We start from the raw sequence: 26,600 nt of genomic DNA, 5'->3' as shown, positions 1-26,600 counted from the left end.
GTTCAATCATTCCACTTTTATGCATCTCCTTTAAAGAACTAAGGTTTAGATGACCAAACCTCTCATGCCATAGCTTAGTGTTCTTCACATCAGCTCGAGCACTGAAAGCTGAGAGTTCATAGATGTTGTTGCACCATGTACCTTTAACAACAACCTTCCCTTGAAGATCCAAAGTCTATGCACCATTCTTATCGAATTGAACTTTAAGGTCTTGATCCGTGATCGCGAAAACGGACAACAAGTTCCTCTTGATATCTGGCACATAAAGGACATCGAACAACTATTTTACAACTCCATCTGACTTGAGAGCAATCGTACCTTTTCCCTTTGCTGGAGATTTTGCATCATTGCCAACTACTACCAGGATGTCATTCCCTACCGGATGTAGAGAGGTATACCAATCCTTCTAACTGGTCATGTGGCATGATGCACCACTGTCAATAATCCAAGGTTCATCTGTAGGTACATGAACTGCCTTTGTGCAAATCTCCTCAATTGCTACCAATAGCTCTACTGGTACTGCCTCTGCACTATTGCTGGACTCTTTCTTTACTCCGTTCTTCTCATCTACAATCTTCTTCTGGCACTCATTCTGCTTGTACCCTACCTTGTTGCAATAGAAGCACTTGATTTTCTTCTTTCTCTTTTTGTCATCAGAAGAAGATGGGTTACCATTGTCCTTACCCTTACCTTTCTTTGATCCAGCAAAGAAAGCCAAATCTTCTCCAGTCCTCATCTTCTAACGCATCTCCTTCTCCAAAAGCATTGCACTAAAATCCTCAAAGTTGAGGGGCAGATTTCTATTCTGTGTATTCAGCACCGTAACAAGACCATCATATTTTGGTGGGAGAATCCATATGCACCTTCGTGCTAGATTCTCACTGGTGATGGTGATGCTAATCACAGTCATCTAATTGCATAGACTCTTCACCCTAGTGATGAACTGCTCTACCGCTTCAGACTCAAATAGTTTCTCATTCACGAGTTGAGTCTCTAGATTTTGAATCCGCGTTTGATTCATGGTCTTGTACTGATTTTTCAAGACAGTCCATGCCGCCTCCACTGTGGTGACATGTTGAATTAACGCCATGACAAAATCACTTACACTGTGGACAATAGAACACAGTGCATCTGCATTTCTTCTTGTCCACGCAAGAATCTCATTTGCAGTTGGTACTATCTGTTGTCCTGCATTGGTTGGATCCTTTCTTGCAACTGGTTTCACGTCCACCCCAGTAGCAGTATCCCAAAGCTTGTATGCGCTTAGGATGATCTTCATCTTGAACTTCCAAAGTGGATAGTTAGTGCCGTCCAACTTTTCGCTTTCGCCAAACGCTGGGATTCGCAGTCTTGTGGGTTGGGCCATCCCTCACAATTTGCTCACAAATAGAAACACACTACCAAATCTTCTTGCTAGAGCCCAAGCTTTGATACCATGTAAGAAAACAATACAACATTTGTGCTCAACAGATAATAGGATCTCATATGCAAGAGAGAAAAGCAGATAGTATGGAGAATCAAAAATTTGATTACTGTAAAACTGATACAATAGAAGGCACTGCCTCCCAGTTGTGCACTCCTATGTGAGAAGCTTCGATGGCATGCTGGAAATAGTAGAGGACGGAGGCTAGATGTTAAGGAACTAGGGTTGCTATAGCCAATGATGATGATGGGCTTCATGGGCTTGGTCTTATATAGCCACCAGTCGTAGTCAGTTAGACCCAATTGGGTGACCGACCTAGTCCACCCAAAATAGCCGACTGGGGTCGGTCCTGAAATAGGCCACCGACCACACAATAGAACCGTGGCCTAGAGCCACATCCGAGATCATCTGGGGCTCCAAACGGGCCCCGCAACCCGAGAGTGGGCTGCCCCAAGAAATGCTCCGTTTACCCTTAGTGCGGTCAGTCATGGGATGCCTTCCCACACTTGCATGTAGCCTAGTTGGTAGTGTGCCAAATCTATCTGAAGCCATCCATCCATTAGGCAACACATGGCCCCCATCTGGTGTTTGAACCAAGACCTACCGGATAACCGAGCTACTCAAATGCCTTCTCCTCATACGGGGGGCTTACAAGTAGAGTTAGCTGGCTCCTGCATAGTTACATGAGAGTGGAGCATTGATATCTAATAGGCTATTCAAAAGTGGGATACTGGAGAATTGATTTTACCGGGAAATGATAGGAAGATGCACTACAACATCAAAGTCGCAAAAAGGAAGTTGTCAAGGAGGAGTCTTCAACATCAGAGAGTTCGAGCTCGACTTAACTGATGAAGAAGAAGAGACAGGGTGTAGCTCCAAGGAGTCCAGCTCAGAGGGTGAGGTGGAAGGAGTGGCCTTTGGTCTTTGTCTTGGTGCTGATCGGGATGAGTCAGGAGGGAACAATGTGGTGGTACAAGAAGATCCTATAGAGACACTTCATGTGGAGGATGTGGAGCACACTAAATGATGCTAATGAAGAGCTTCTTGGTAATTCTCTATCAGGTAGTGAGAAGCTCCATTACTTGGATATGTTAGATGATTTTCAATGTCTCTTTGCAATAAGCTATTCAGAGATTTGACCAATCTCTCTTGTGGAGCACAAGTTTGAAATCAAGCCAGAGTTCAAGCCAGAAAGCAACCTGGTTGTGCAACGCTTAAGGCAATTGGGGGTGATCCAAGCTAAGGCACTAAAGAAAGAGGTAACACAACTACTTGAGGCAGGATTCATCTTTCTTATTGATGATTCAGAATGGATATCTCCTATACTTGTCACACAAAAGAAAGGAAATTTGTCTAGACTTTCATCCTTTGAACGCATGCACTAAGAGGGGTCATTTTCCTTTGCCATTCCAAGATGAAATACTAGACCAAGTAGCAAGGCATGAGATGTATTCTGTATGTGATGGGTATTCTGGGTACTTTCAAATTTGTATTTCGGAGGAAGATCATAAGAAAACATCATTTGTCACACCTTGGGGAGTTTTTGCTTACAAAGTGATGCCTTTTGGGTTGACCGGCACCAGCTACATTTCAGAGGTTCATGAGTCAAGTGCTCAAGCCTTACTTGGGAAAGTTCATGAGGTTGTTTTTGGATGATTTTTGCATTTATTCACGGTGCATAGATCACATGGAGAAGTTAAAGATGACCTTAGCTAGGATTGATGAAGCAAAAGGGTGTCTAAATCCTAGCAAGTGTCATTTGGCTCAAACAAAAGTAATCTTGTTGGGTCATATTGTGTCTGAAGAAGGCCTGCAAATGGATCCTGACAAGGTTCAAGCAATCATGGCATTGCCAGGTCCTGAGAGTGTCACTGGTGTTCGCAGAAGTCTAGGAAAAAGCAAGTATTATCAATGATTTTATGATGATTTCATAGGGATAGTGCATTCCATGAACTTGTTGACAAGAAAAGGAGTTTCTTTCTAATTGGGTGTGGAGCAACAAGAGTCTTTTTAGCAACTTAAGGAGGCCATGAGTAAAGGACCAAAATTGAAGCCCCCTGATTGGCCTCAAGACTTTTATGTAAATCCAAGTGTATCTTTTCATTCAGTTGGTGCTATATTGCTACAAAAAGAAGAGGCAGGTAGAATGCAACCCATATAATATGCTAGCTGATAGATTACAGAGGTGGAAACAAGGTATGAAGAAATGGAATAGCAAGCCCTCTCTTTAGTGTTTTCAATTAGAAAGTTTTGCTCCTATTTATTATCTCAGCCATTTTTCTTCCTTACCTCTTAGTCTATATTAGCATATCTAGTTCACAAGCCCAATCCTGGGGGAGATTTGCAAAGTTGTTGTGAGAGCTTCAAGAGTTCTCTTTCCCTTTTGTCATTGAAAATACCACTAGGTCGACTATGGTAGATTTGCTCAAAAGACATCACGATCTAAGAGAAGAAAAGAAATATAAGGAGGACATTAATGATGAAAGGGAGACACCACCAACAGCTTTTGTCTTGTATTTTGATAGGGCTTTTAGTCCTTCATGCCAACAACGAGCTGGGGGATAGTCTTGATGAATTTTGAAGGTCAAGAGGTGTGGGCAAAAGAGGAGATTCTCAGCTTATTATAAAGCAAATGCAAGGGCATTACAAGACAAGAAGTCCTCATTTGAAGGAGCTTAATCAAAAGGCTATGGCACTATGTAGTCAGTTTGATTTTTGCAAGTTTGTTCATATAAACAGAAAAGAAAATCAAAGGGAAGATGAGTTGACTACTCAAGCCATTATAGTACAAGACTGGGGGGTGGTTTCTTTGGTAGACACTGGATGGCTAGAACTGCAAGATGTTCATCAATATGTGGAAGAAGGCATGTTTCCTCAAGGGTTGACTCCAAAACAGAAGCAGAGATTGGTAAGGAAGGCTTGTACCTATACTATTGTTAATGACATTCTCTATAAATTGGGAAAAGATAAGGTGCTCTGTCGGGTGGTCCATCCCATGGAGACTAGGAGAATCCTAGAAATGTGTCATGGGTGCTCTCGTCATTTTGCTTCAACAAGCACAGCTAGGAGAATTCTTAATGCAGGTTACTTTTGGCCACGCCTCCATAAGGATGTATATGAATGGTGTCGAAGTTGAAAAGTATGCCAAAAGTTTGGAAGGCAACAGTTGAGATTCCTGGGCCCTTGAAGCCTATTCCAGCATATGGACCATTTGAGAGGTGGGGGGTGGACTTTGTGGGACCACTCCCTCGCTCCAAGAATTATTTATTAGTGGCCACAAATTATGCGACTCGATGGGCATAGGCCAAGGCCACAGTCAATAGCAAGGCAAGCACAGTTGCAAATTTTCTCTTTGATCAAATTTTCTCACACTTTGATTGTCCTTTGGAAATTCTCAATAATGGAGGAACCTCTTTTAGAAATGAACTAATTGAAGATGTGGTGCATAAGCTAAACATAAATCATAGCATTTCCATGCCATACTATCCCCAATGTAATGGCTTGTTGGCTGAGAAAACAAATGGATTGTTGTGCAATTCAATGGGAAAGCTTGTAGACACCAAGAAAAGGCATTGGGATAGGCAGTTGGTAGAATTTTTATGGGCTTATAGAACCACACACAAGCTAGCTATTGGGTTTACACCATTCCAACTAGTGCATGGAATAGAAGCAATTTTACCCATTGAATTGGAGATACATAGTCTTCGCACTACTATTGTAAGAAAAGAAGGACAGGAGGATGCCTATGCTCAATGCTTGGTACAGCTAGAAGCCTTGGATGAATGCAGATTACAGGCCTTACAAAACTTGGAAGCTTCTCAAAAAAGGTGCAAGGCCCGTTTTGACACCAAATTACGCAAGAAGAAAGATATTAGAGAAGGAGATTTGGTAATGAGATTTGATAGCCATTTGGACAAGCAGCGAGACAAAAAAGTTTATTGGGAAATGGGAGGGACCATATCGAGTGAAAAAGAAGTTCATGAATGTATTGTATGGGATTGAGAGGATGAGTGGAATGGATCATTGCAAATACCATAGGTACGAATTATAAATACCTTGGTATGGGGTGAGAGTTATTTGTGTATGGGATATTATTGGGTTTTTAGAAAATAGGAAGAGTGAATCATTTAAAGAGGTGGGCTCATATCCATGTGTTCCAATAATATAAGAGAGGCCACATGCCAAGTGTGTGGAAGAGTGTGGAGTGAAGAGGAGTCCTTCTAGAATTCCCATGTGGAATAAGGAGGATGTGGAGATATGGAAAAGAGAGGGTCCCTATGGGCTCCATGTGCGGAGACTCTTGACTTTCTCAATATTTTAAGAGTCTTGAGCATCTTTTGATAGGACACATGGCAAGAGTAGCCAAAAAGGACATGGATGTTGACATGTGGGCTTATGTGATTGATGGGGAAAGGAATCTTTAGGCAGCAATTGTAAATGGGTTAAGGAGGGTGACAAAATCTCTATAAAAGGAGCCCTCCTCTCCCTTGTTCATCATCTCTCCACCATTAGGCCTCATGTTGCTATAGCTCTAGTCTCCTCAAGCCTTTTCCATGAGCCTTCTCTCCCTCTTGTAGATATTCTCTTATGTAGACTCGAGTCCATCTCTCTCTAGTTCATTCTCTCTCTATGAGTAGTCTTGGAGCTTTTGCTCCCTCTTGTATGTATGAAACCTCTTCTTCTCCCTTGTGTTTGTAGTATTTTGAGTTGTATTGGAGTGGAGTCTCACCCTATTGACAATGAAGATCACTTCGTATTCCCTCTCTTGAGTCTCTCTTCCCTTTTCTTTCTTTCAAAGCCTTAAAAGTTCTTTCTATTCAGCCACTCATTGCACACACATGGTCCATCCATTTCTCGAGCCACCAAAGGAGTTACTTACTCTCTTCCAAGAAAAATCTATGAGTGGTGTATCGTTGATGAAGGTCGAATCTTGAGGGAGCATCTTGCTCAGGCGAAATTAGCATGGGTGGAGAGCAATTTTTATGACAGTTTGACCCCTTGTTAATTTTTTGCTCATAACTTTCTGCTGGGTAGTTCGATTTTGATGAAACTTATATCACCACAAAGCTCTCTTAAAGGCGCATTTTTTTATGTGATTAGACTTTGAATCAAATACTTCTATAAAAAGTTATGATTTTGTACGTCTGATGGCTAGTTTTCATGATAGTTTGACCCCTGTTAGGGTTTTGCTCATAACTTTCCACTCGTTAGTCCAATTTTGATGAAACTTATATCAGCATGAAGCTCTCTTTAAGGGCATGTCTTTGTGTTATTAGACCTTGAATCAGATACTACAACAAAAAGTTATGAGTCTCTACGTTTGACAGTGTGTTTTCATGATAGTTTTTACTCCCGTTTGGTAAACTGCCCATAACTTTCTAGCCACTTCTTTGTTTCTTATGAAATATATATCAACACGAAGCCCATCTCAAAGTGCATCTCTATATGTGTTTGAATTTTTGAAAGCAGTAGGAAGTGAAGAGGTGCATGAAGTTTATTACCCCCAACTTTATGTCATAGTGTGTTAGTCAAACAAGTACTTATCAGATGGGGATGCCACTTTGCACGCAAGTCAATAACAAGTGGGTTGAGACACATGAAAAGTATTGTGCCCATTGGATATGCTTTTGATGGTCGATCATGTGTTATACGCCATTTTTCCCTTAGTGTTATGCGCCATCGTTAAAAAAAGCACTCCCAGGTGTGTTACGTGAACAAGTGATTATAGGATGGATGCGTCACTTTCCATGCAAGTCAATGCCCCCTAGGTTAATGTGCATACAAATTATGGTGCTCATCAGATATGCTTGACATTGTCGATCAAGCATTAAACACCATTTTTGTCTTAGTGTCATGAACAACCATCAAAAAACCATGTCCTAGGTGTATTATCCAAACAAGTAAAGTATTATGCCCTTCGGATATGCTTTGCATGGTCGATCAGGCATTAAATACCATTTTTGCCTTAGGGTCATGTGCATCTGTAAAAAAACACACCCTTAGGTGTGTTATTAGACCAAGTACTTATTGAATGCACATGCCACTTTGCATGGGACTCAATAATACCTAGTTTGAGGCATGTGCAAATTATTTTGTCTATCAGATATGCTTTTCATGGTCGATCGAGCGTTGAATACTATTTTTGCCTTAGCGTCATGCACATCCATCAAAAAACAAGGACCTAGGTGTGTTATTCAAACAAGTACTTATCGAATGGGGATGCCACCTTCCACACAAGTCAATACTACCTATTTTGACACGCGTGCAAACTATTGTGCCCATCTGATATGCTTTTTATGGTCGATCACACATTATACACCGTTTTTACCTCAATGTGACACATATCCGTCAAAAAAGGCACTCCCAGGTGTGTTATACGAACAAGTACTTATCGGATGGGCATGACACTTTGCATTCAACTCATTACCCATTTGATATGCTTTGCATGGTCGATTGAGCATTAAATACCATTTTTGCCTTAGTGTCATGCACAACCATCCAAAAACATGGTCCTAGATGTGCTATTCAAAAAAGTACTTATCGCATGGGGGGGCCTCTTTGAACACAAGTCATAATAACATCTAGTTTGAGGTCCGGGCAAAGTGTTGTGCCCATCAGATATGCTTTGCATGGTCAATCACAATTATACATTGTTTTCCCCCTAAGTATTATGCACTACTGTCATCAAAAAATGTGCTCTCAGGTGTGTTATCCAAACAAGTACTTATGGTATTTGCACGCCACTGAGAATGCAACTCAATAGCATATAGGTTGAAGAATCTACAAAGTATTGTGCCCATCGGATATGTTTTGCATGGTCGATCACGCATTATGAACTATTTTTTCCCCAGTATTATGCACAACTGTCAAAAAACACGCTCCTAGGTGTGTTATCTGAACAAGTACTTATGGGATGGGCGCGCCACTTTGCATGCAAGTCAATAACACCTATGTGGAGGTGCGCAAAGAGTATTGTGTCCATGGCATATTATTTGCATTGTCGATCAAGCATTAAGCTCCATTTTTGTGTAAGTGTGATGCACATCTGTCAAGAAACATGCTCCTTGGTGTGTTATCCGATCAAGAACTTATTGGATGGGTACGCGACTTGCAACTAAATACTACCATGATGGAGGTGCATGCATAGTATTGTGCCCATCGGATATGTTTTACATGGTCTATCAAGCTTCAAACACCATTTGTGCCTCAATGTCATGCACAACCATCGGTCCTTGGGGTGTTATTTAAACAAGTGCTTACCGGATGGGGGTCCAACTTTGCATGCAAGTCAATACAACTTGGGTTGAGGTGCGTACAAAGCATTGTGCCCATTTTCTATGCTTTGCATTGTCGATCAAGCATTAAACACCATTTTTGCCTTAGTGTCATGCACAACCGTAAAAAACACAGTCCTAGGCGTGTTATTCAAATAACTACTAATGGGATGGGTACACAACTTTGCATGTAAGTCAATAACACCTAGTTTTTGCTTGTGTCATGCACAACCATCAAAAAACATAGTCATAGGTGTGTTATTCAAACAAGTAGTTATCGGATTGGGGCACCACTCTGCACGCAACTGAATTTCAACTAGGTTGAGATGCGTACAAACTGTTGTGCCCATAATATATGCTTTTCATGGTCGATCAGGCATTATATACCATTTTCTCCCTAGAGTTATGCACAACCATCAAAAAATGCGCTCCTAGGTATGTTATCCGAACATGTACCTATGGGATGGGTGCACCACCTTGCATGCAATTCAATACCACCTATGTTGAGGTACGTTTAAAGTATTGTGCCCATCAAATGTGCTTTGGATGGTCCATCGAGCATTAAATACCGTTTCTACCTTAGTGTCATGCACAATTGTTAAAAAACATGGCCCTAGGTGTCTTATTCAAACAAGTACTTATCGGATAGGTGTGCCTCTTTGGACACAAGTCAATACCACCTAGATTGACGTGTGGGAAAATTATTGTGTCCATCGGATATGCTTTGCATGTCTAATCACACATTTTACACCATTTTCCCCTAGTGTTATGCACTACTGTAACAAACGCCTCCTAGGTGTGTTATCCATGTTAGATATCAATGCTCCACTCTCATGTAACTATGCAGGAACCAGCTAGCTCTACTTGTAAGCCCCCCATATGAGGAGAAGGCATTTGAGTAGCTTGGTTATCCGATACATCTTGGTTTGGACACCAGATGGGGGCCATGTATGGCCTGATGGCTGGATGGCTTCAGATAGAGTTGGCACACCACCAACTAGGCTACATGCAAGTGCGGGAAGGCATCCCTTGACTGATCGCATTGAGGGTAGACGGAGCATTTCTCGAGGCAGCCCACTCTCGGGTTGCGGGGCCGGTTTGGAGCCTCAGATGATCCCAGATGGCAAACGGTGACCATATGTTAGTTGCTTTGTTTTGTGCACCAGTTCTATCATATGGTTAGTAGCCTATTTTGGGACCACCCCCAATCGACCGTTTTGGGCGGACTAGGTCGGTCACCCAATTGAGCCTAACCAACTCCAACTAGTGGCTATATAAGAGCAAGCCCATGAAGCCCATTTCATCACTGGCTACAGCAACCTTGATTACTTAGCATCCAGCCTCCGTCTTCTACTATTTCTAGTATGCCATCGAAGCTTCTTTCATAAGAGTGCACGGTTGGGGGAGGTAGCGCCATCTATTGTATCAGTTCTACAGTAATCAAATTTTTGATTCTCCATACTATCTTGTTATCTCTCTTGCGTACGAGATCCTATTATCTGTTGAGCATAGACGTTGTATTATTTTCTTACATGGTATCAAAGCCTAGACTCTAGCAAGAAGGCTTGTGAGAGATGGCCCAGCCCACAAGACTATGAATCCCACTGTTCGGTGAAAGCGAAAAGTTGGACGGCTCTAACTATCCACTCTGGAAGTTCAAGATAAAGACCATCCTAAGCGCATACGAGCTTTGGGACAGTGCTACTAGGGTGGATGTGAGGCCGGTTGCGAGACCGTATCCAGACAATGTAGGACAACAGATAGTACCAACTACGGATGACATTCTCGTGTGGACAAGAAGAAATGTAGATGCACTATGTTCTATTGTCTGCAGTGTTAGTGATTCCATCATGGCGTTAATTCAACATGTCACCACAGCGGAGGAGGCATGGTTGGTCTTGAAAAATTAGTACGAGACCACGAATCAGACATGGATTCAAAATCTAGAGACTCAACTCGCAAACGAGAAGTTGTCTGAGTCTGAATCGGTAGAGAAGTTCATCACCAGGGTGAAGAATCTACACGATCAAATGACTGCGATTGGCATCACCATCATCAGTGAGAATCTAGCACGAAGGTGCATACAGATTCTCCCACCAAAGTACGACGGACTTATTATAGCACTAAATATGCAGAACAGAAGGATTTCAGCGTGATGCTTCTAGAGGAGGAGATGCATCAAAAGATGAGGACTGGAGAAGATTTGGCTTTCTGGACCGAATCAAAGAAAGGTAAGGGTAAGGACTCTGGTAACCCATCTTCTTCTGATGATAAAAAGAGAAAGAAGAAGATCAAGTGCTTCTATTGCAACAAGGCAGGGCACAAGCAGAATGAGTGCTGAAAGAAGATTGCAGATGAGAAGAATAGAGTAAAGAAAGAGTCTAGCAATAGCGCGCAGGCAGTATCAGTAGAGCTGCTCATCGCAATTTAGGAGATTTGCATGGAGGCAATTCATGTACCTGTGGGAACCGTGGATCATTGACAGTGGTGCATCACGTCACATGACTAGTTGGAAGGATTGGTATACCTCTTTACAGCCAGTAGGGAATGAGATCCTAGTAGCAGTTGGCAATGATGTAAAATGTCCAGCAAAAGGAAAAGGTACGATTGCTCTCAAGTCAGATGGAGTTGTAAAACAGTTGTCCGATGACCTTTATGTGCTAGATATCAAGAGGAACTTCTTGTCCATTTTTGCCATCATGGATCGGGACCTCAAAGTTCAATTCGATAAGAATGGTGCACAGATTCTGGATCTTTAAGGAAAGGTCATTGGTAAAGGTACATGGTGCAACAACATTTACGAACTCTCAGCTTTTAGTGCTCGAGCGGATGTGAAGAACACTAAGCTGTGGCATGAGAGGTTTGGTCATCTAAACCTTAGTTCTTTGAAGGAAATGCATAAAAGTGGAATGATTGCAGACCTACCAGAAATTTCAAATCTGCCCGATGTATGTGTCGAAGCTTAGATGGTGGGCAAGCAACATCGGTAGCCCTTTCCTAAAGAGGCCAGCAGGGCAAAGGCTCCTCTAGAGCTCGTTCACACGGACCTCTGCAGAAAGATGGAGACGGAAGCTTTGGGTGGTTCCCACTACTTCATGACGCTGATTGACGACTATATTAGGAGGATATGGATATACTTCCTGAAGACTAAGGACGAGGTTTTTAGTAGGTTCAAGGAATGGCATGTAATGGTCGAGAAAGAAATGGGGAGGAAGGTGAAAAAGTTGAGATCAGACAGAGGTGGAGAGTTCACATCAATTGAATTCGAAAGTTACTGCAAAAGTCATTAGATCAAGAGGCAGAAACCCCCGCCACATACAGCAGTAGTAGGTTGTAATACAAAACGAAAATGAGCTTTGAAATCTAGAAGGTGGCTCGCAGATGTAGTTCATTGTTTACATTGAATTGGATGTCGTAGCAATGTGTGGGTGATGTACTAGTATATATATATGTATGTCATATATATATATATGTATGTATATATATGTATGTATGTATATGAGTGTATATGTATATATATATATATATATATATATATATAGAGAGAGAGAGAGAGAGAGAGAGAGACTTGGGGGGGGGAGATATTGTTATATGCTAGTCACATATTTTTCATGCAAGTGTATTTGAGTTGCAAAATGTCTTTGGGGATTTTCATATGACATAAGAGTATATACCATGAGTCATGATAGTTGAATTTGAAAAAAAAAGGATGGATAGAGAAGAAACTTTAGCTACATAATTTTTTTAATTATTAAATTTGCATTTTGTTTCCTTTGCCCATCTCAATAAATTCTGCTCACCCATAAATGTATTTATCCTATACATAATACAAGTGATGAGATAGAGCTGAAAGAAATATGAGTGTATCCATAGATGTAATTGAGAGAGCAACATGAAAAATCAATGGGGAAAAGAAATAGGTGATTGTTACCCATTGTCATCAACATTGAAATAAGACTACATAATATCTTGAGTAAAGTAAGAATTCCATGTATCTATAGGGTAATAATATCTTCCAATTAACTTGGTTGTTAAAAAGATACAAGGTATAAGAATGGACAAGATTCCTTCTTTCAACCATAACAACATTAGTTTGTTGAAGGACTAAGCCAACATATGGCTTTGTAGTTGCCAATTAAGTAAGCATAGCTCTGTAAGCATTGAGTACACAACTTGTACGACATAAAGCATTCACTCAATAGTGCTTGCATGCAAGATGAAGCATCCATTCACTTTGAATATTTATAAGATGCATGCATAACTTTGAGGAATGGTACATTCCATTCACTTTGAATATTTATAAGATGCAGGTAGAACTTTGACGAATGGTACATTCCATTCTATTGGATGGACTTGCTTGTGCCTCGAAACTTGAACCATGTAGACTTGGCTGCTATGGCTACAATAGTGGCCGCTATGAGAGAAGAGACCACGCTATAAGTCGCTAGTATCCCACCATAGTGAGTGCCAAACGTAGCCACATCAAAACGAGCGTCGAGCCACTTATAGATGCATATGTAAAGATTCTTGCCCAAGACGGAGTATAAGACACGAACTGGCATTAGCACAAATTGGTATGTAGCTGGTAGCCAATGTGACAGACCGAGTGTGTCGAAAGTTTTATCCAGAAACCAATCGATGTGAACCGAAGCCGCTACACCATCCACCACGATGGTACCACTCAAAGTGAAAGGATTGTATCACTACTACACACGCATCCTATTGCGACGTTTACGTACCGACGATTAGCGCCCGCTTAGCGTTAATCGTCGGTATAAAAATCGGGTGTCGTAAATCGTCACTATATAGCGACTTTTAATAAGCGTCGCTATATAGCGACGTTAGTAAAAGTTGCTATATAGCGACTTTGAAAGGTCGCTATATAGCGACCTTAGTAAAAGTCGCTATATAGCGACTTTTAAAGGTCGCTATATAGCGACACTGAGACTATATTATAGCGACGTTTTACAGAGAGGTTTTTTTTTTTTTTAAGCCTTAAAATTTATTTTCTTCCAATGACAAAATTTTTTAAATTTTCATACATGTTTGAGCTCATAGAGAAATAAAAAATGAGAGCATGTACATCAAGCCTTTGAAGCTCATATATTCATGTCCAAGTTGGAGATGAGAAAAATCAAATTAAATAAGAGCATTTACATCAACTGTTTCATCTTGAGCCAAGTCTAAGGCGCCAAGCAAGTCTATCTCCAACTCTATACCGAGTTGATCTCCTATATCATCATCGTACTCTAGCATCGTACGTTCACCTAAAAGTATTTGATCATCTTCTTCAATTAAGCTTAAGTGTGGTGATTGATCTTGACGATTGTTGTCTTCCTCGTCAATATCGTGATCTCCATCCTCCTCCCGTGCGATGTCATTATGCGCATCTTCCTCTTGCCTCATATGGTGATCTACATCTTCTTCGCTAGATTCATCAATTGGATCCGGATTTGGTAGTGGCATCTCCATATCCACATCTCGATCTTCAAAAATCTGCTTACTTCGTGGTGCAACTTGGATCACGTACCACCATCTTGGATCAGAACGATCCGGATGAAAAACCACCTATATTGAAGATGAAAAATCACGTGCCAAATGTCGTCAATTATATATATATCAATGGACTTAAAAAACGAAAGCTTCGACTAATTAAATCATTAGTATGCACCTGCTCACAGTGCTCGGGAAGAACAAAAGTATCACTTTCATCGGTCCAATGTTTGGTGGAGTCTATTGCAAAGAGACCGCTACCATCTTTTCTCACAGTTGCATGGGGACCGTTGTAAGTAGTTCTAAACCATTTTACATCAAGAATGAAAATAGTAAATCGTCTGAAATCAATTTCATAGATGTCGCGTATGGTTCCACAATAATCCAACTATGAGGAGAGAAGATTGGTATCCGAAGCACTTGCTCGGCTATCTTGTGTGAAGTTAGCCATGCCTCCACAATCATACGTGACTCTCTTTGAATCGATGCGTTCTATGCGAAAATGTCGTCCATATGACCATAATGCACTGTACTTTTTGTACTGTAAAAGAGCATCATTAAAACAATGAAGATGCACCTATTTTATAGCATATATTGCCACAAATAATTACTTAATTACATCAAGAGATAAGAAACTTACATGCACCATACATCCAGATGATAACTCCCGCTCGCGCTCGTTTATTGTCTCTCCATCACGTTCGGCTTTACGTATAGCTAGTTGTAGCCAATCAAGTGACATGTGAGTAGGGAGAAGAGCCAGATCTCGTGGATATGGTTGTGATCGCTTGTACATTACTCTGAATCTCGTCCTTGCATTTATTCTTTCTGCTTTGGCCACTTCATATCTCTCAATCCACTTCTGCATCTCAGGGCTATTGAGGATACAAAACTTATTGAATTTCTCCATTTGCTCTTCGCTCATCTTTCTTTCAATCCCTTTTCCTTGGGGGACCTCGCCAATGATGCGATCATCATCCTTGTTGTGCCAAGCTTGCGGCATATCAGGATCCGTGGATGCAAGAAACTCTGTGATATATACTAATGACTCTTGCACAAGCCATCCCTCTGCCATGCTTGCTTCTGGTCTTGCTCTTTGTCTTACAAACCCCTTTAAAGTTTTCATAAACCGCTCGAGAAAAAACATCCATCGATTATGAACGGTACCTGCTATAGCCACCTCATCAACTATGTGCACAAGCAAGTGGACTTGAGTTGTCATAATGCTTGAGGGAAAGTGCTTCTCAAGCAAGCATACGGCTTCGATGGATTCCACCCTAGCCTTCTCGATGCTCGATATAGAGATCTCTTTTTGAGATATCCACCTATTTCACATGTCCATGCATATGTAAGATATTTGAGATATCCACCTATTTCACATGTCCATGAAGAAAATAGATAATGCGAATTGATAGTAAGCATACCTCACAATACCACAGATCTTGAATATAGCATTTCTAACATCTTCTTGTAAGCACCCTTTTATTGTAATTGGAAGGATGAACTATCAAAGCAACAATGAAATCATGTCAACAATATAACATAATAATAATTACGCTAATGCATCACTATTATCGGTACACTAATTCTACTTAGAATACCTGTAAGACCTTGTGCCAATCATGGGACTTGAGGCCACTAAGCTTATTGTCCTTTGAAAATGCTCCTTTCAAGCAACGCATGTACCCTGTCGGTGTTTGAAAAGAGGCAATGTCTGCCTTGATCGCTGCCTCCTCCCTCGTAGAGAGGATCCACGTTGCTTTCGGGAGGACAACTTTTCCTGAAGCATGCACTTGGGGCCACAAACGAGACATCCTATTCATAGCACGCAAGTCTTCTCGCACTCCTCTCGAGTCCTTGGAACCAACCAAGTGTGCCCAAATGGTAGCCCCCACATTCTTAAAGATATGCATGGGATGTTTCTTGCCTTGTACTTTCCTGGCACAAGTAGTGCAAGCATGAGGTGTCCCTTTTTTATTGTTAGCCATGGTGGGATATTGTAATTCACCACGACTATGGGCCATGTCGACCAAGATGTCGAGCGTAACCCGAAAGGATTCACGCCGTCCATGGCTAGCCCAAGATGTAAGTTGCGTGGCTCTCTCGCAAAGTCCGGCCACTGATTATCTATGTGCTTCCAAGCCGCACAATCTGCGGGAATCCTCAATGTGTGATCAGTGGACCGATGAGATGCATGCCATGTCATCAACTCCGCTATGGATTTGCATCGAAACATGTGTTGTATTCTTGCAATGATGGGAAAGTGTCTTAAGACCTTTACCGGTATCCTCTCACCCTGCAAGTCATCTCTATATCGTTGTTCCCCACACTTTGGACAACTAGCCAAATCTCCATGCTCACGACGAAAGAGAATACAATCATTACGGCAAGCATGGATGGTATCATAATCCATACCCACCATTGTTAGCATCTTTTTCGCTTCATCTCTTGATGCGGGCATGGTATTTGGTGCAGGCAACATCTTTTGGAGCAACCTATGACAAAGATACTATCCAAATGATGATTCTCAAAACAAACAATATCCAAATAATGAGTCAATCAAATTAATGCAAGGGCTAACCTCATTAAGGCCGAGACACTTGTATTCGACCACCCATACTGTACTTGTAGATTCAAGATTGAGAGACAAGCACGTAGTTTAGACATCCTGGCACCCTCGTACAATTGTGTTGATTGCAACTCTCGCATTTTCACCTCAGACTCTGACATCACGTGTACGTGGGATGTAGTGCCCCTAAAAATGGAATCCATCATGTCGACCATACCCTCGTCGTCATCTGGGAGACTATAGTCTTGTTGAAAGTGAGAAGGTATATGTGTACCCTCGTCACCCTCGTCATCCTGTCATAAGCTCATTCGTGTAAATAGAAGATCTTCTAATTCCGGGTATACAATAAGATTGCGAACTTAAATAGCTTTGACTTACCGATGATCCATCAACATGTGCAACACCAACGGGGGGTACTGGTTCCGGCTCCTCCCCATACATCCGCAAGTGGCGCATGATAATACGACGTTGATGTCGTACTTCTCGCTTGCAATGAGTACAATGACAATATAACCTCTCCGTAAGCCACTTCGTGCTCCCGGGCGTTGGCGCATCATCGGATGAGATTCCACTCGTCCCTTCCATCTACACTTATAAAACCAAAAAAAAGCATGAAGAGGAGATGTACACAATTATGAGCATAGCATGTTTAATTTGAGCTTCTCTTGAGGCTATATAAAAAGAATGACATCGCTATATAGTAAGGATTGAAACAAAAAATCCTATATAGTAAGGCTATGTAGTAAGAGGAGATATTGACAATTATAGGCATAGCATGTTTGAGTCACAAGAGGCCTCATTAAAAAACAAACAGTAAGCGTCGCTATATAGCGACGCTCTGTTCCGTCGCTATATAGCGATGATTTTAATTGAAAGCGTCGCTATATAGCGACGTTTTCAATTAAAAACGTCGCTATATAGCGACGAATAAGCGTCGCTATATAGCGACGCTGTGGGTTAAAACCCGAAACGCCGAAACCCGCGGCGTTTTGCTCAAAGCTTTCCTAATCTCTAAACTAAGCTCTCCAAAATCTCCTCCCACCTATTTTCACTGACCTCCCATCTATTCCAAGCAACCTCCTACCCTATTTCCCACTCCTCACCCTCCTCCTACATCTTGTGCACCCTCTCTCTCCTTTTTCCCTCTTTGGTTTCCAGAAAGAAAGTTCTTCAAAAGGTGAGTTTTTTTCAACAATGTAGGTTGTTTGTTTGTTAGCTTTGGTTTTGTGAGTGTTTCTACTTGTATTGCTAAAGTTTTAAACTAGTTTTCATGCTTGATTAGAAAGGATTCAAACAAAAAACGAAATTTCAAGAAAGAAAGAAAGAAACTCACCTCTTCTTTCTGTATTTCTCTTCCTTCTCTTCCTTCTCTTCTCCTCAATCTCCTCCTTTCCTTGTCTCCTCAATCTTCTCTTTCCTTGTCTCCTTTCAAGAAGTTGCTTTTGTGATCTCCTCTTTCCACTAACATCTTATTTGAAAAAATGGGTTGTTTTCTCTCTTTTGTAGGGCCAGTCCACTACACCGAGCGGGACATAGTCTCTCTTTTGTGGGCCCAGTCCACTACACCGAGCGGGACATACTTTTACAGGTAAGTGCTTCCTCTTCTTTCCATTTAAGCTTTTTGTTATTTGCATTTGCCTGCAGCTAGCGCCTTAAGCGCTAGCTGCAGTGATGGGCGTAGGAACCCTCTCTTCCCCCTTCTCTTTTTCTCATTTTCCCCCTTCTCTTTTTTCCCTCTTCTCTTATTCTCTCTTTCCCCCTCTCTCTTTTCCCTTCTCTCTTTCCTTTCCCCCTTATTCTCTATTTCCGCATCCCTCTTATTCTCTTATGCTTATGCTTCTCTCATTCCGCATAAGCTCCTCCTCTATTTCCGCATGAGCATAAGCATGAGCTTATGCTTATGCTTATGCATAAGCATAAGCATAAGCTCATGCTTATGCTCATTCCGCATAAGCTCCCTCTCTTTTTCCGCATGAGCATAAGCATGAGCTTATGCTTATGCTTATGCATAAGCATAAGCATAAGCTCATGCTTATGCTCATTCTTCCGCATGAGCTTATGCGTAAGTTTCCGCAAGAGCTTATGCGGAAATAGAATATGAGAGAAGCATACGCTTCTCTCATTCTCTTTTTCCGCATAAGCTCCTTCTCTCATTCCGCATAAGCTCCTTCTCTATTTCCGCATGAGCATAAGCATGAGCTTATGCTTATGCTTATGCTTATGCTTATGCATAAGCATAAGCATAAGCTCATGCTTATGCTCATTCATCCGCAAGAGCTTAAGCATAAGTTTCCGCAAGAGCTTATCCGCAAGTTTCCGCAAGTGCTCCTTCTCTTTTTCCGCATAAGCTCCTCCTCTATTTCCGCATGAGCATAAGCATGAGCTTATGCTTATGCTTATGCATAAGCATAAGCATAAGCTCATGCTTATGCTCATTCATGAGCATGAGCTTATGCGTAAGTTTCCGCAAGAGCTTATGCGGAAATAGAGAATGAGAGAAGCATATGCTTCTCTCATTCTCTTTTTCCGCATAAGCTCCTTCTCTCATTCCGCATAAGCTCCTTCTCTATTTCCGCATGAGCATAAGCATGAGCTTATGCTTATGCTTATGCTTATGCTTATGCATAAGCATAAGCATAAGCTCATGCTTATGCTCATTCATGAGCATGAGCTTATGCGTAAGTTTCCGCAAGAGCTTATCCGCAAGTTTCCGCAAGAGCTTATGCGGAAGTTCCCCCTCTCTCTTTTCCCTTCTCTCTTTCCTTTCCCCCTTATTCTCTATTTCCGCGCTGAGAAGATAGTGTACATCTGTGCCAATCAAAAAATGTTGAAAAATGTTAGGAGATGTTGGATATGAGGAGACCTCTTATTCTCTTATGCTTATGCTTCTCTCATTCCGCATAAGCTCCTCCTCTATTTCCGCATGAGCATAAGCATGAGCTTATGCTTATGCTTATGCATAAGCATAAGCATAAGCTCATGCTTATGCTCATTCCGCATAAGCTCCCTCTCTTTTTCCGCATGAGCATAAGCATGAGCTTATGCTTATGCTTATGCATAAGCATAAGCATAAGCTCATGCTTATGCTCATTCTTCCGCATGAGCTTATGCGTAAGTTTCCGCAAGAGCTTATGCGGAAATAGAGAATGAGAGAAGCATACGCTTCTCTCATTCTCTTTTTCCGCATAAGCTCCTTCTCTCATTCCGCATAAGCTCCTTCTCTATTTCCGCATGAGCATAAGCATGAGCTTATGCTTATGCTTATGCTTATGCTTATGCATAAGCATAAGCATAAGCTCATGCTTATGCTCATTCATCCGCAAGAGCTTAAGCATAAGTTTCCGCAAGAGCTTATCCGCAAGTTTCCACAAGTGCTCCTTCTCTTTTTCCGCATAAGCTCCTCCTCTATTTCCGCATGAGCATAAGCATGAGCTTATGCTTATGCTTATGCATAAGCATAAGCATAAGCTCATGCTTATGCTCATTCATGAGCATGAGCTTATGCGTAAGTTTCCGCAAGAGCTTATGCGGAAATAGAGAATGAGAGAAGCATATGCTTCTCTCATTCTCTTTTTCCGCATAAGCTCCTTCTCTCATTCCGCATAAGCTCCTTCTCTATTTCCGCATGAGCATAAGCATGAGCTTATGCTTATGCTTATGCTTATGCTTATGCATAAGCATAAGCATAAGCTCATGCTTATGCTCATTCATGAGCATGAGCTTATGCGTAAGTTTCCGCAAGAGCTTATCCGCAAGTTTCCGCAAGAGCTTATGCGGAAGTTCCCCCTCTCTCTTTTCCCTTCTCTCTTTCCTTTCCCCCTTATTCTCTATTTCCGCGCTGAGAAGATAGTGTACATCTGTGCCAATCAAAAAATGTTGAAAAATGTTAGGAGATGTTGGATATGAGGAGACCTCTTATTCTCTTATGCTTATGCTTCTCTCATTCCGCATAAGCTCCTCCTCTATTTCCGCATGAGCATAAGCATGAGCTTATGCTTATGCTTATGCATAAGCATAAGCATAAGCTCATGCTTATGCTCATTCCGCATAAGCTCCCTCTCTTTTTCCGCATGAGCATAAGCATGAGCTTATGCTTATGCTTATGCATAAGCATAAGCATAAGCTCATGCTTATGCTCATTCTTCCGCATGAGCTTATGCGTAAGTTTCCGCAAGAGCTTATGCGGAAATAGAGAATGAGAGAAGCATACGCTTCTCTCATTCTCTTTTTCCGCATAAGCTCCTTCTCTCATTCCGCATAAGCTCCTTCTCTATTTCCGCATGAGCATAAGCATGAGCTTATGCTTATGCTTATGCTTATGCTTATGCATAAGCATAAGCATAAGCTCATGCTTATGCTCATTCATCCGCAAGAGCTTAAGCATAAGTTTCCGCAAGAGCTTATCCGCAAGTTTCCGCAAGTGCTCCTTCTCTTTTTCCGCATAAGCTCCTCCTCTATTTCCGCATGAGCATAAGCATGAGCTTATGCTTATGCTTATGCATAAGCATAAGCATAAGCTCATGCTTATGCTCATTCATGAGCATGAGCTTATGCGTAAGTTTCCGCAAGAGCTTATGCGGAAATAGAGAATGAGAGAAGCATATGCTTCTCTCATTCTCTTTTTCCGCATAAGCTCCTTCTCTCATTCCGCATAAGCTCCTTCTCTATTTCCGCATGAGCATAAGCATGAGCTTATGCTTATGCTTATGCTTATGCTTATGCATAAGCATAAGCATAAGCTCATGCTTATGCTCATTCATGAGCATGAGCTTATGCGTAAGTTTCCGCAAGAGCTTATCCGCAAGTTTCCGCAAGAGCTTATGCGGAAGTTCCCCCTCTCTCTTTTCCCTTCTCTCTTTCCTTTCCCCCTTATTCTCTATTTCCGCGCTGAGAAGATAGTGTACATCTGTGCCAATCAAAAAATGTTGAAAAATGTTAGGAGATGTTGGATATGAGGAGACCTCTTATTCTCTTATGCTTATGCTTCTCTCATTCCGCATAAGCTCCTCCTCTATTTCCGCATGAGCATAAGCATGAGCTTATGCTTATGCTTATGCATAAGCATAAGCATAAGCTCATGCTTATGCTCATTCGGCATAAGCTCCCTCTCTTTTTCCGCATGAGCATAAGCATGAGCTTATGCTTATGCTTATGCATAAGCATAAGCATAAGCTCATGCTTATGCTCATTCTTCCGCATGAGCTTATGCGTAAGTTTCCGCAAGAGCTTATGCGGAAATAGAGAATGAGAGAAGCATACGCTTCTCTCATTCTCTTTTTCCGCATAAGCTCCTTCTCTCATTCCGCATAAGCTCCTTCTCTATTTCCGCATGAGCATAAGCATGAGCTTATGCTTATGCTTATGCTTATGCTTATGCATAAGCATAAGCATAAGCTCATGCTTATGCTCATTCATCCGCAAGAGCTTAAGCATAAGTTTCCGCAAGAGCTTATCCGCAAGTTTCCGCAAGTGCTCCTTCTCTTTTTCCGCATAAGCTCCTCCTCTATTTCCGCATGAGCATAAGCATGAGCTTATGCTTATGCTTATGCATAAGCATAAGCATAAGCTCATGCTTATGCTCATTCATGAGCATGAGCTTATGCGTAAGTTTCCGCAAGAGCTTATGCGGAAATAGAGAATGAGAGAAGCATATGCTTCTCTCATTCTCTTTTTCCGCATAAGCTCCTTCTCTCATTCCGCATAAGCTCCTTCTCTATTTCCGCATGAGCATAAGCATGAGCTTATGCTTATGCTTATGCTTATGCTTATGCATAAGCATAAGCATAAGCTCATGCTTATGCTCATTCATGAGCATGAGCTTATGCGTAAGTTTCCGCAAGAGCTTATCCGCAAGTTTCCGCAAGAGCTTATGCGGAAGTTCCCCCTCTCTCTTTTCCCTTCTCTCTTTCCTTTCCCCCTTATTCTCTATTTCCGCGCTGAGAAGATAGTGTACATCTGTGCCAATCAAAAAATGTTGAAAAATGTTAGGAGATGTTGGATATGAGGAGACCTCTTATTCTCTTATGCTTATGCTTCTCTCATTCCGCATAAGCTCCTCCTCTATTTCCGCATGAGCATAAGCATGAGCTTATGCTTATGCTTATGCATAAGCATAAGCATAAGCTCATGCTTATGCTCATTCCGCATAAGCTCCCTCTCTTTTTCCGCATGAGCATAAGCATGAGCTTATGCTTATGCTTATGCATAAGCATAAGCATAAGCTCATGCTTATGCTCATTCTTCCGCATGAGCTTATGCGTAAGTTTCCGCAAGAGCTTATGCGGAAATAGAGAATGAGAGAAGCATACGCTTCTCTCATTCTCTTTTTCCGCATAAGCTCCTTCTCTCATTCCGCATAAGCTCCTTCTCTATTTCCGCATGAGCATAAGCATGAGCTTATGCTTATGCTTATGCTTATGCTTATGCATAAGCATAAGCATAAGCTCATGCTTATGCTCATTCATCCGCAAGAGCTTAAGCATAAGTTTCCGCAAGAGCTTATCCGCAAGTTTCCGCAAGTGCTCCTTCTCTTTTTCCGCATAAGCTCCTCCTCTATTTCCGCATGAGCATAAGCATGAGCTTATGCTTATGCTTATGCATAAGCATAAGCATAAGCTCATGCTTATGCTCATTCTTCCGCATGAGCTTATGCGTAAGTTTCCGCAAGAGCTTATGCGGAAATAGAGAATGAGAGAAGCATACGCTTCTCTCATTCTCTTTTTCCGCATAAGCTCCTTCTCTCATTCCGCATAAGCTCCTTCTCTATTTCCGCATGAGCATAAGCTCCAGCTTATGCTTATGCTTATGCTCATTCATCCGCAAGAGCTTATGCGTAAGTTTCCGCAAGAGCTTATCCGCAAGTTTCCGCAAGTGCTCCTTCTCTTTTTCCGCATAAGCTCCTCCTCTATTTCCGCATGAGCATAAGCATGAGCTTATGCTTATGCTTATGCTTATGCATAAGCATAAGCATAAGCTCATGCTTATGCTCATTCTTCCGCATGAGCTTATGCGTAAGTTTCCGCAAGAGCTTATGCGGAAATAGAGAATGAGAGAAGCATATGCTTCTCTCATTCTCTTTTTCCGCATAAGCTCCTTCTCTCATTCCGCATAAGCTCCTTCTCTATTTCCGCATGAGCATAAGCATGAGCTTATGCTTATGCTCATTCATGAGCATGAGCTTATGCGTAAGTTTCCGCAAGAGCTTATCCACAAGTTTCCGCAAGTGCTCCTTCTCTTTTTCCGCATAAGCTCCCTCTCTTTTTCCGCATGAGCATAAGCATGAGCTTATGCTTATGCTTATGCATAAGCATAAGCATAAGCTCATGCTTATGCTCATTCTTCCGCATGAGCTTATGCGTAAGTTTCCGCAAGAGCTTATGCGGAAATAGAGAATGAGAGAAGCATATGCTTCTCTCATTCTCTTTTTCCGCATAAGCTCCTTCTCTCATTCCGCATAAGCTCCTTCTCTATTTCCGCATGAGCATAAGCATGAGCTTATGCTTATGCTTATGCTTATGCTTATGCATAAGCATAAGCATAAGCTCATGCTTATGCTCATTCATGAGCATGAGCTTATGCGTAAGTTTCCGCAAGAGCTTATCCGCAAGTTTCCGCAAGTGCTCCTTCTCTTTTTCCGCATAAGCTCCCTCTCTTTTTCCGCATGAGCATAAGCATGAGCTTATGCTTATGCTTATGCATAAGCATAAGCATAAGCTCATGCTTATGCTCATTCTTCCGCATGAGCTTATGCGTAAGTTTCCGCAAGAGCTTATGCGAAAATAGAGAATGAGAGAAGCATATGCTTCTCTCATTCTCTTTTTCCGCATAAGCTCCTTCTCTCATTCCGCATAAGCTCCTTCTCTATTTCCGCATGAGCATAAGCATGAGCTTATGCTTATGCTTATGCATAAGCATAAGCATGAGCTTATGCTTAAGCTCATGCTTATGCTTATGCATAAGCATAAGCATAAGCTCATGCTTATGTTTATGCGGAAATAGAGAAGGAGCTTATGCGGAATGAGAGAAGGAGCTTGTCATGAGCTTATGCGCAAGTTTCCGCAAGAGCTTATGCGCAAGTTTCCGCAAGTGCTCCTTCTCTTTTTCCGCATAAGCTCCTTCTCTTTTTGCGCATAAGCTCCTTCTCTCATTCCGCATAAGCTCCTTCGCAAGTTTCCGCATGAGCATAAGCATGAGCTTATGCTTATGCTTATGCATAAGCATAAGCATAAGCTCATGCTTATGCTCATTCATGCTTATGCTTATGCTTATGCTTATGCTCATGCTTATGCTCCTTCTCTATTTCCGCATGAGCATAAGCATGAGTTTCCGCAAGTTTCCGCAAGTGCTCCTTCTCTCTTTCCGCATAAGCTCCTTCTCTTTTTCCGCATGAGCATGAGCATGAGCTTATGCTTATGCTTATGCATGAGCATAAGCATAAGCTCATGCTTGTGCTCATTCATGTCCATGAGCTTATGCGTAAGTTTCCGCAAGAGCTTATGCGGAAATAGAGAATGAGAGAAGCATATGCTTCTCTCATTCTCTTTTTCCGCATAAGCTCCTTCTCTTATTCCGCATGCAAGTTTCCGCATGAGCTCCTTCTCTTATTCCGCATAAGCTCCTTCTCTTTTTCCGCATAAGCTCCTTCTCTATTTCCGCATGAGCATAAGCATGAGCTTATGCTTATTCATGAGCATGAGCTTATGCGGAAGTTTCCGCAGGAGCTTATGCGGAAATAGAGAATGAGAGATGCTTCTCTCCTTCTCTTTTTCTGCATAAGCTCCTTCTCTTTTTCCGCATGAGCATAAGCATGCGGAAACTCATCCTTCTCATGCTTATGCTCATGCATGTGCATGAGCTTATGCTTAAGTTTCCGCATAAGCTCATGCACATGCGTGAGCTTATGTGGAAATAGAGAATGAGAGAAGCATAAGCTCATTCTCTATTTCTGCATAAGCTCATTCTCTATTTCCCACTCTATTTCCCCCTTCTCTCATTTCCCCCTTCTCTCATTCTCTATTTTCCCTCATCTCTTTCCCTTTCTCTCATTCTCTATTTCCTCGTTCTCATTCTTTTCTTTCCTTTACATCTTCTTTCCCTCTTCTTTCCCTCTTTCCTTTCCCTCTTCTTTCCTTTCCCTCTTCTTTCTTCTTGCCTATGCCTATGCCTATGAGAATGCTCATGTTTGTTTATTTGTTTTCTGTTTTCGTGTTTGTGTCTATGTTAGACATGGGATCACGTCGCTCATCGGACGAGTACGGACAGCCTCGCAGGAGGAGAGCTCACGATCTATATGCTCCAGAGGACTTTGATTCCTCTCAGGCGACTACCCCGAGGACTACCCCTGGTCCGACTCCTCTCGGTCCTAGCACTGTGACTACCCCTGGTCCGACCCCTCTTCCACGTAGCACTGCGACTACCCCTCAGGGGACTCCTTTGCTAGCCGCGCATGGCTTTGTTGGGACTCCCGACGAGTTTGTAGCGCAGATGAGCGATGAGGAGGCAGCGAGATTCTTCTCTCTGCTCTCTCAGAGGACCTCCGCAATTCCTTCCCCTACACTGACGGGTGGACGTACAGCCCAGCCATCCCCTCGCGCCCCTTCGACCGCGGGATCATCACCTGCGCATGCCTCCCGCAAGGGAAGGAAGAGTAGGATGGGCGGCTCATGTTGTGCTGACTCAGGAGATGTAGACGAATCAGCACACTCACGCTCCTTTAGGTCTCCACTTGGTCCGGAGACACAGTATCAGTCAGGTCCCTTTCCCTCTCCTACTCCCACAGCTACTCCTCGATCCGGAAGCGGTCACGCAGCTTCCACTCCTTCAGACTCTGCTACCGTCAGTC

General features: G+C 42.1%; 1 protein-coding gene across 1 annotated transcript in view; it reads right to left on the bottom strand.

Annotated features, from left to right (window-relative positions):
* LOC147888100 (uncharacterized) overlaps positions 1–26,600 on the bottom strand; it is a 98,501-nt gene that overhangs the window by 48,887 nt on the left and 23,014 nt on the right. Inside the window, exon 8 of the mRNA XM_087393290.1 lies at positions 10,616–10,640. Within this exon, the coding sequence (XP_087249416.1) occupies positions 10,616–10,640 (25 nt within the window). The remainder of the gene's footprint in view (positions 1–10,615; positions 10,641–26,600) is intronic.

This window comes from Dipteris shenzhenensis, chromosome 22, assembly GCF_047967505.1.
Source record: "Dipteris shenzhenensis isolate YYH24624 ecotype China chromosome 22, Dip_SZ_1.0, whole genome shotgun sequence".
NCBI lineage: Eukaryota > Viridiplantae > Streptophyta > Polypodiopsida > Gleicheniales > Dipteridaceae > Dipteris > Dipteris shenzhenensis.
This window is presented reverse-complemented; position numbering and strand designations above follow the sequence as displayed.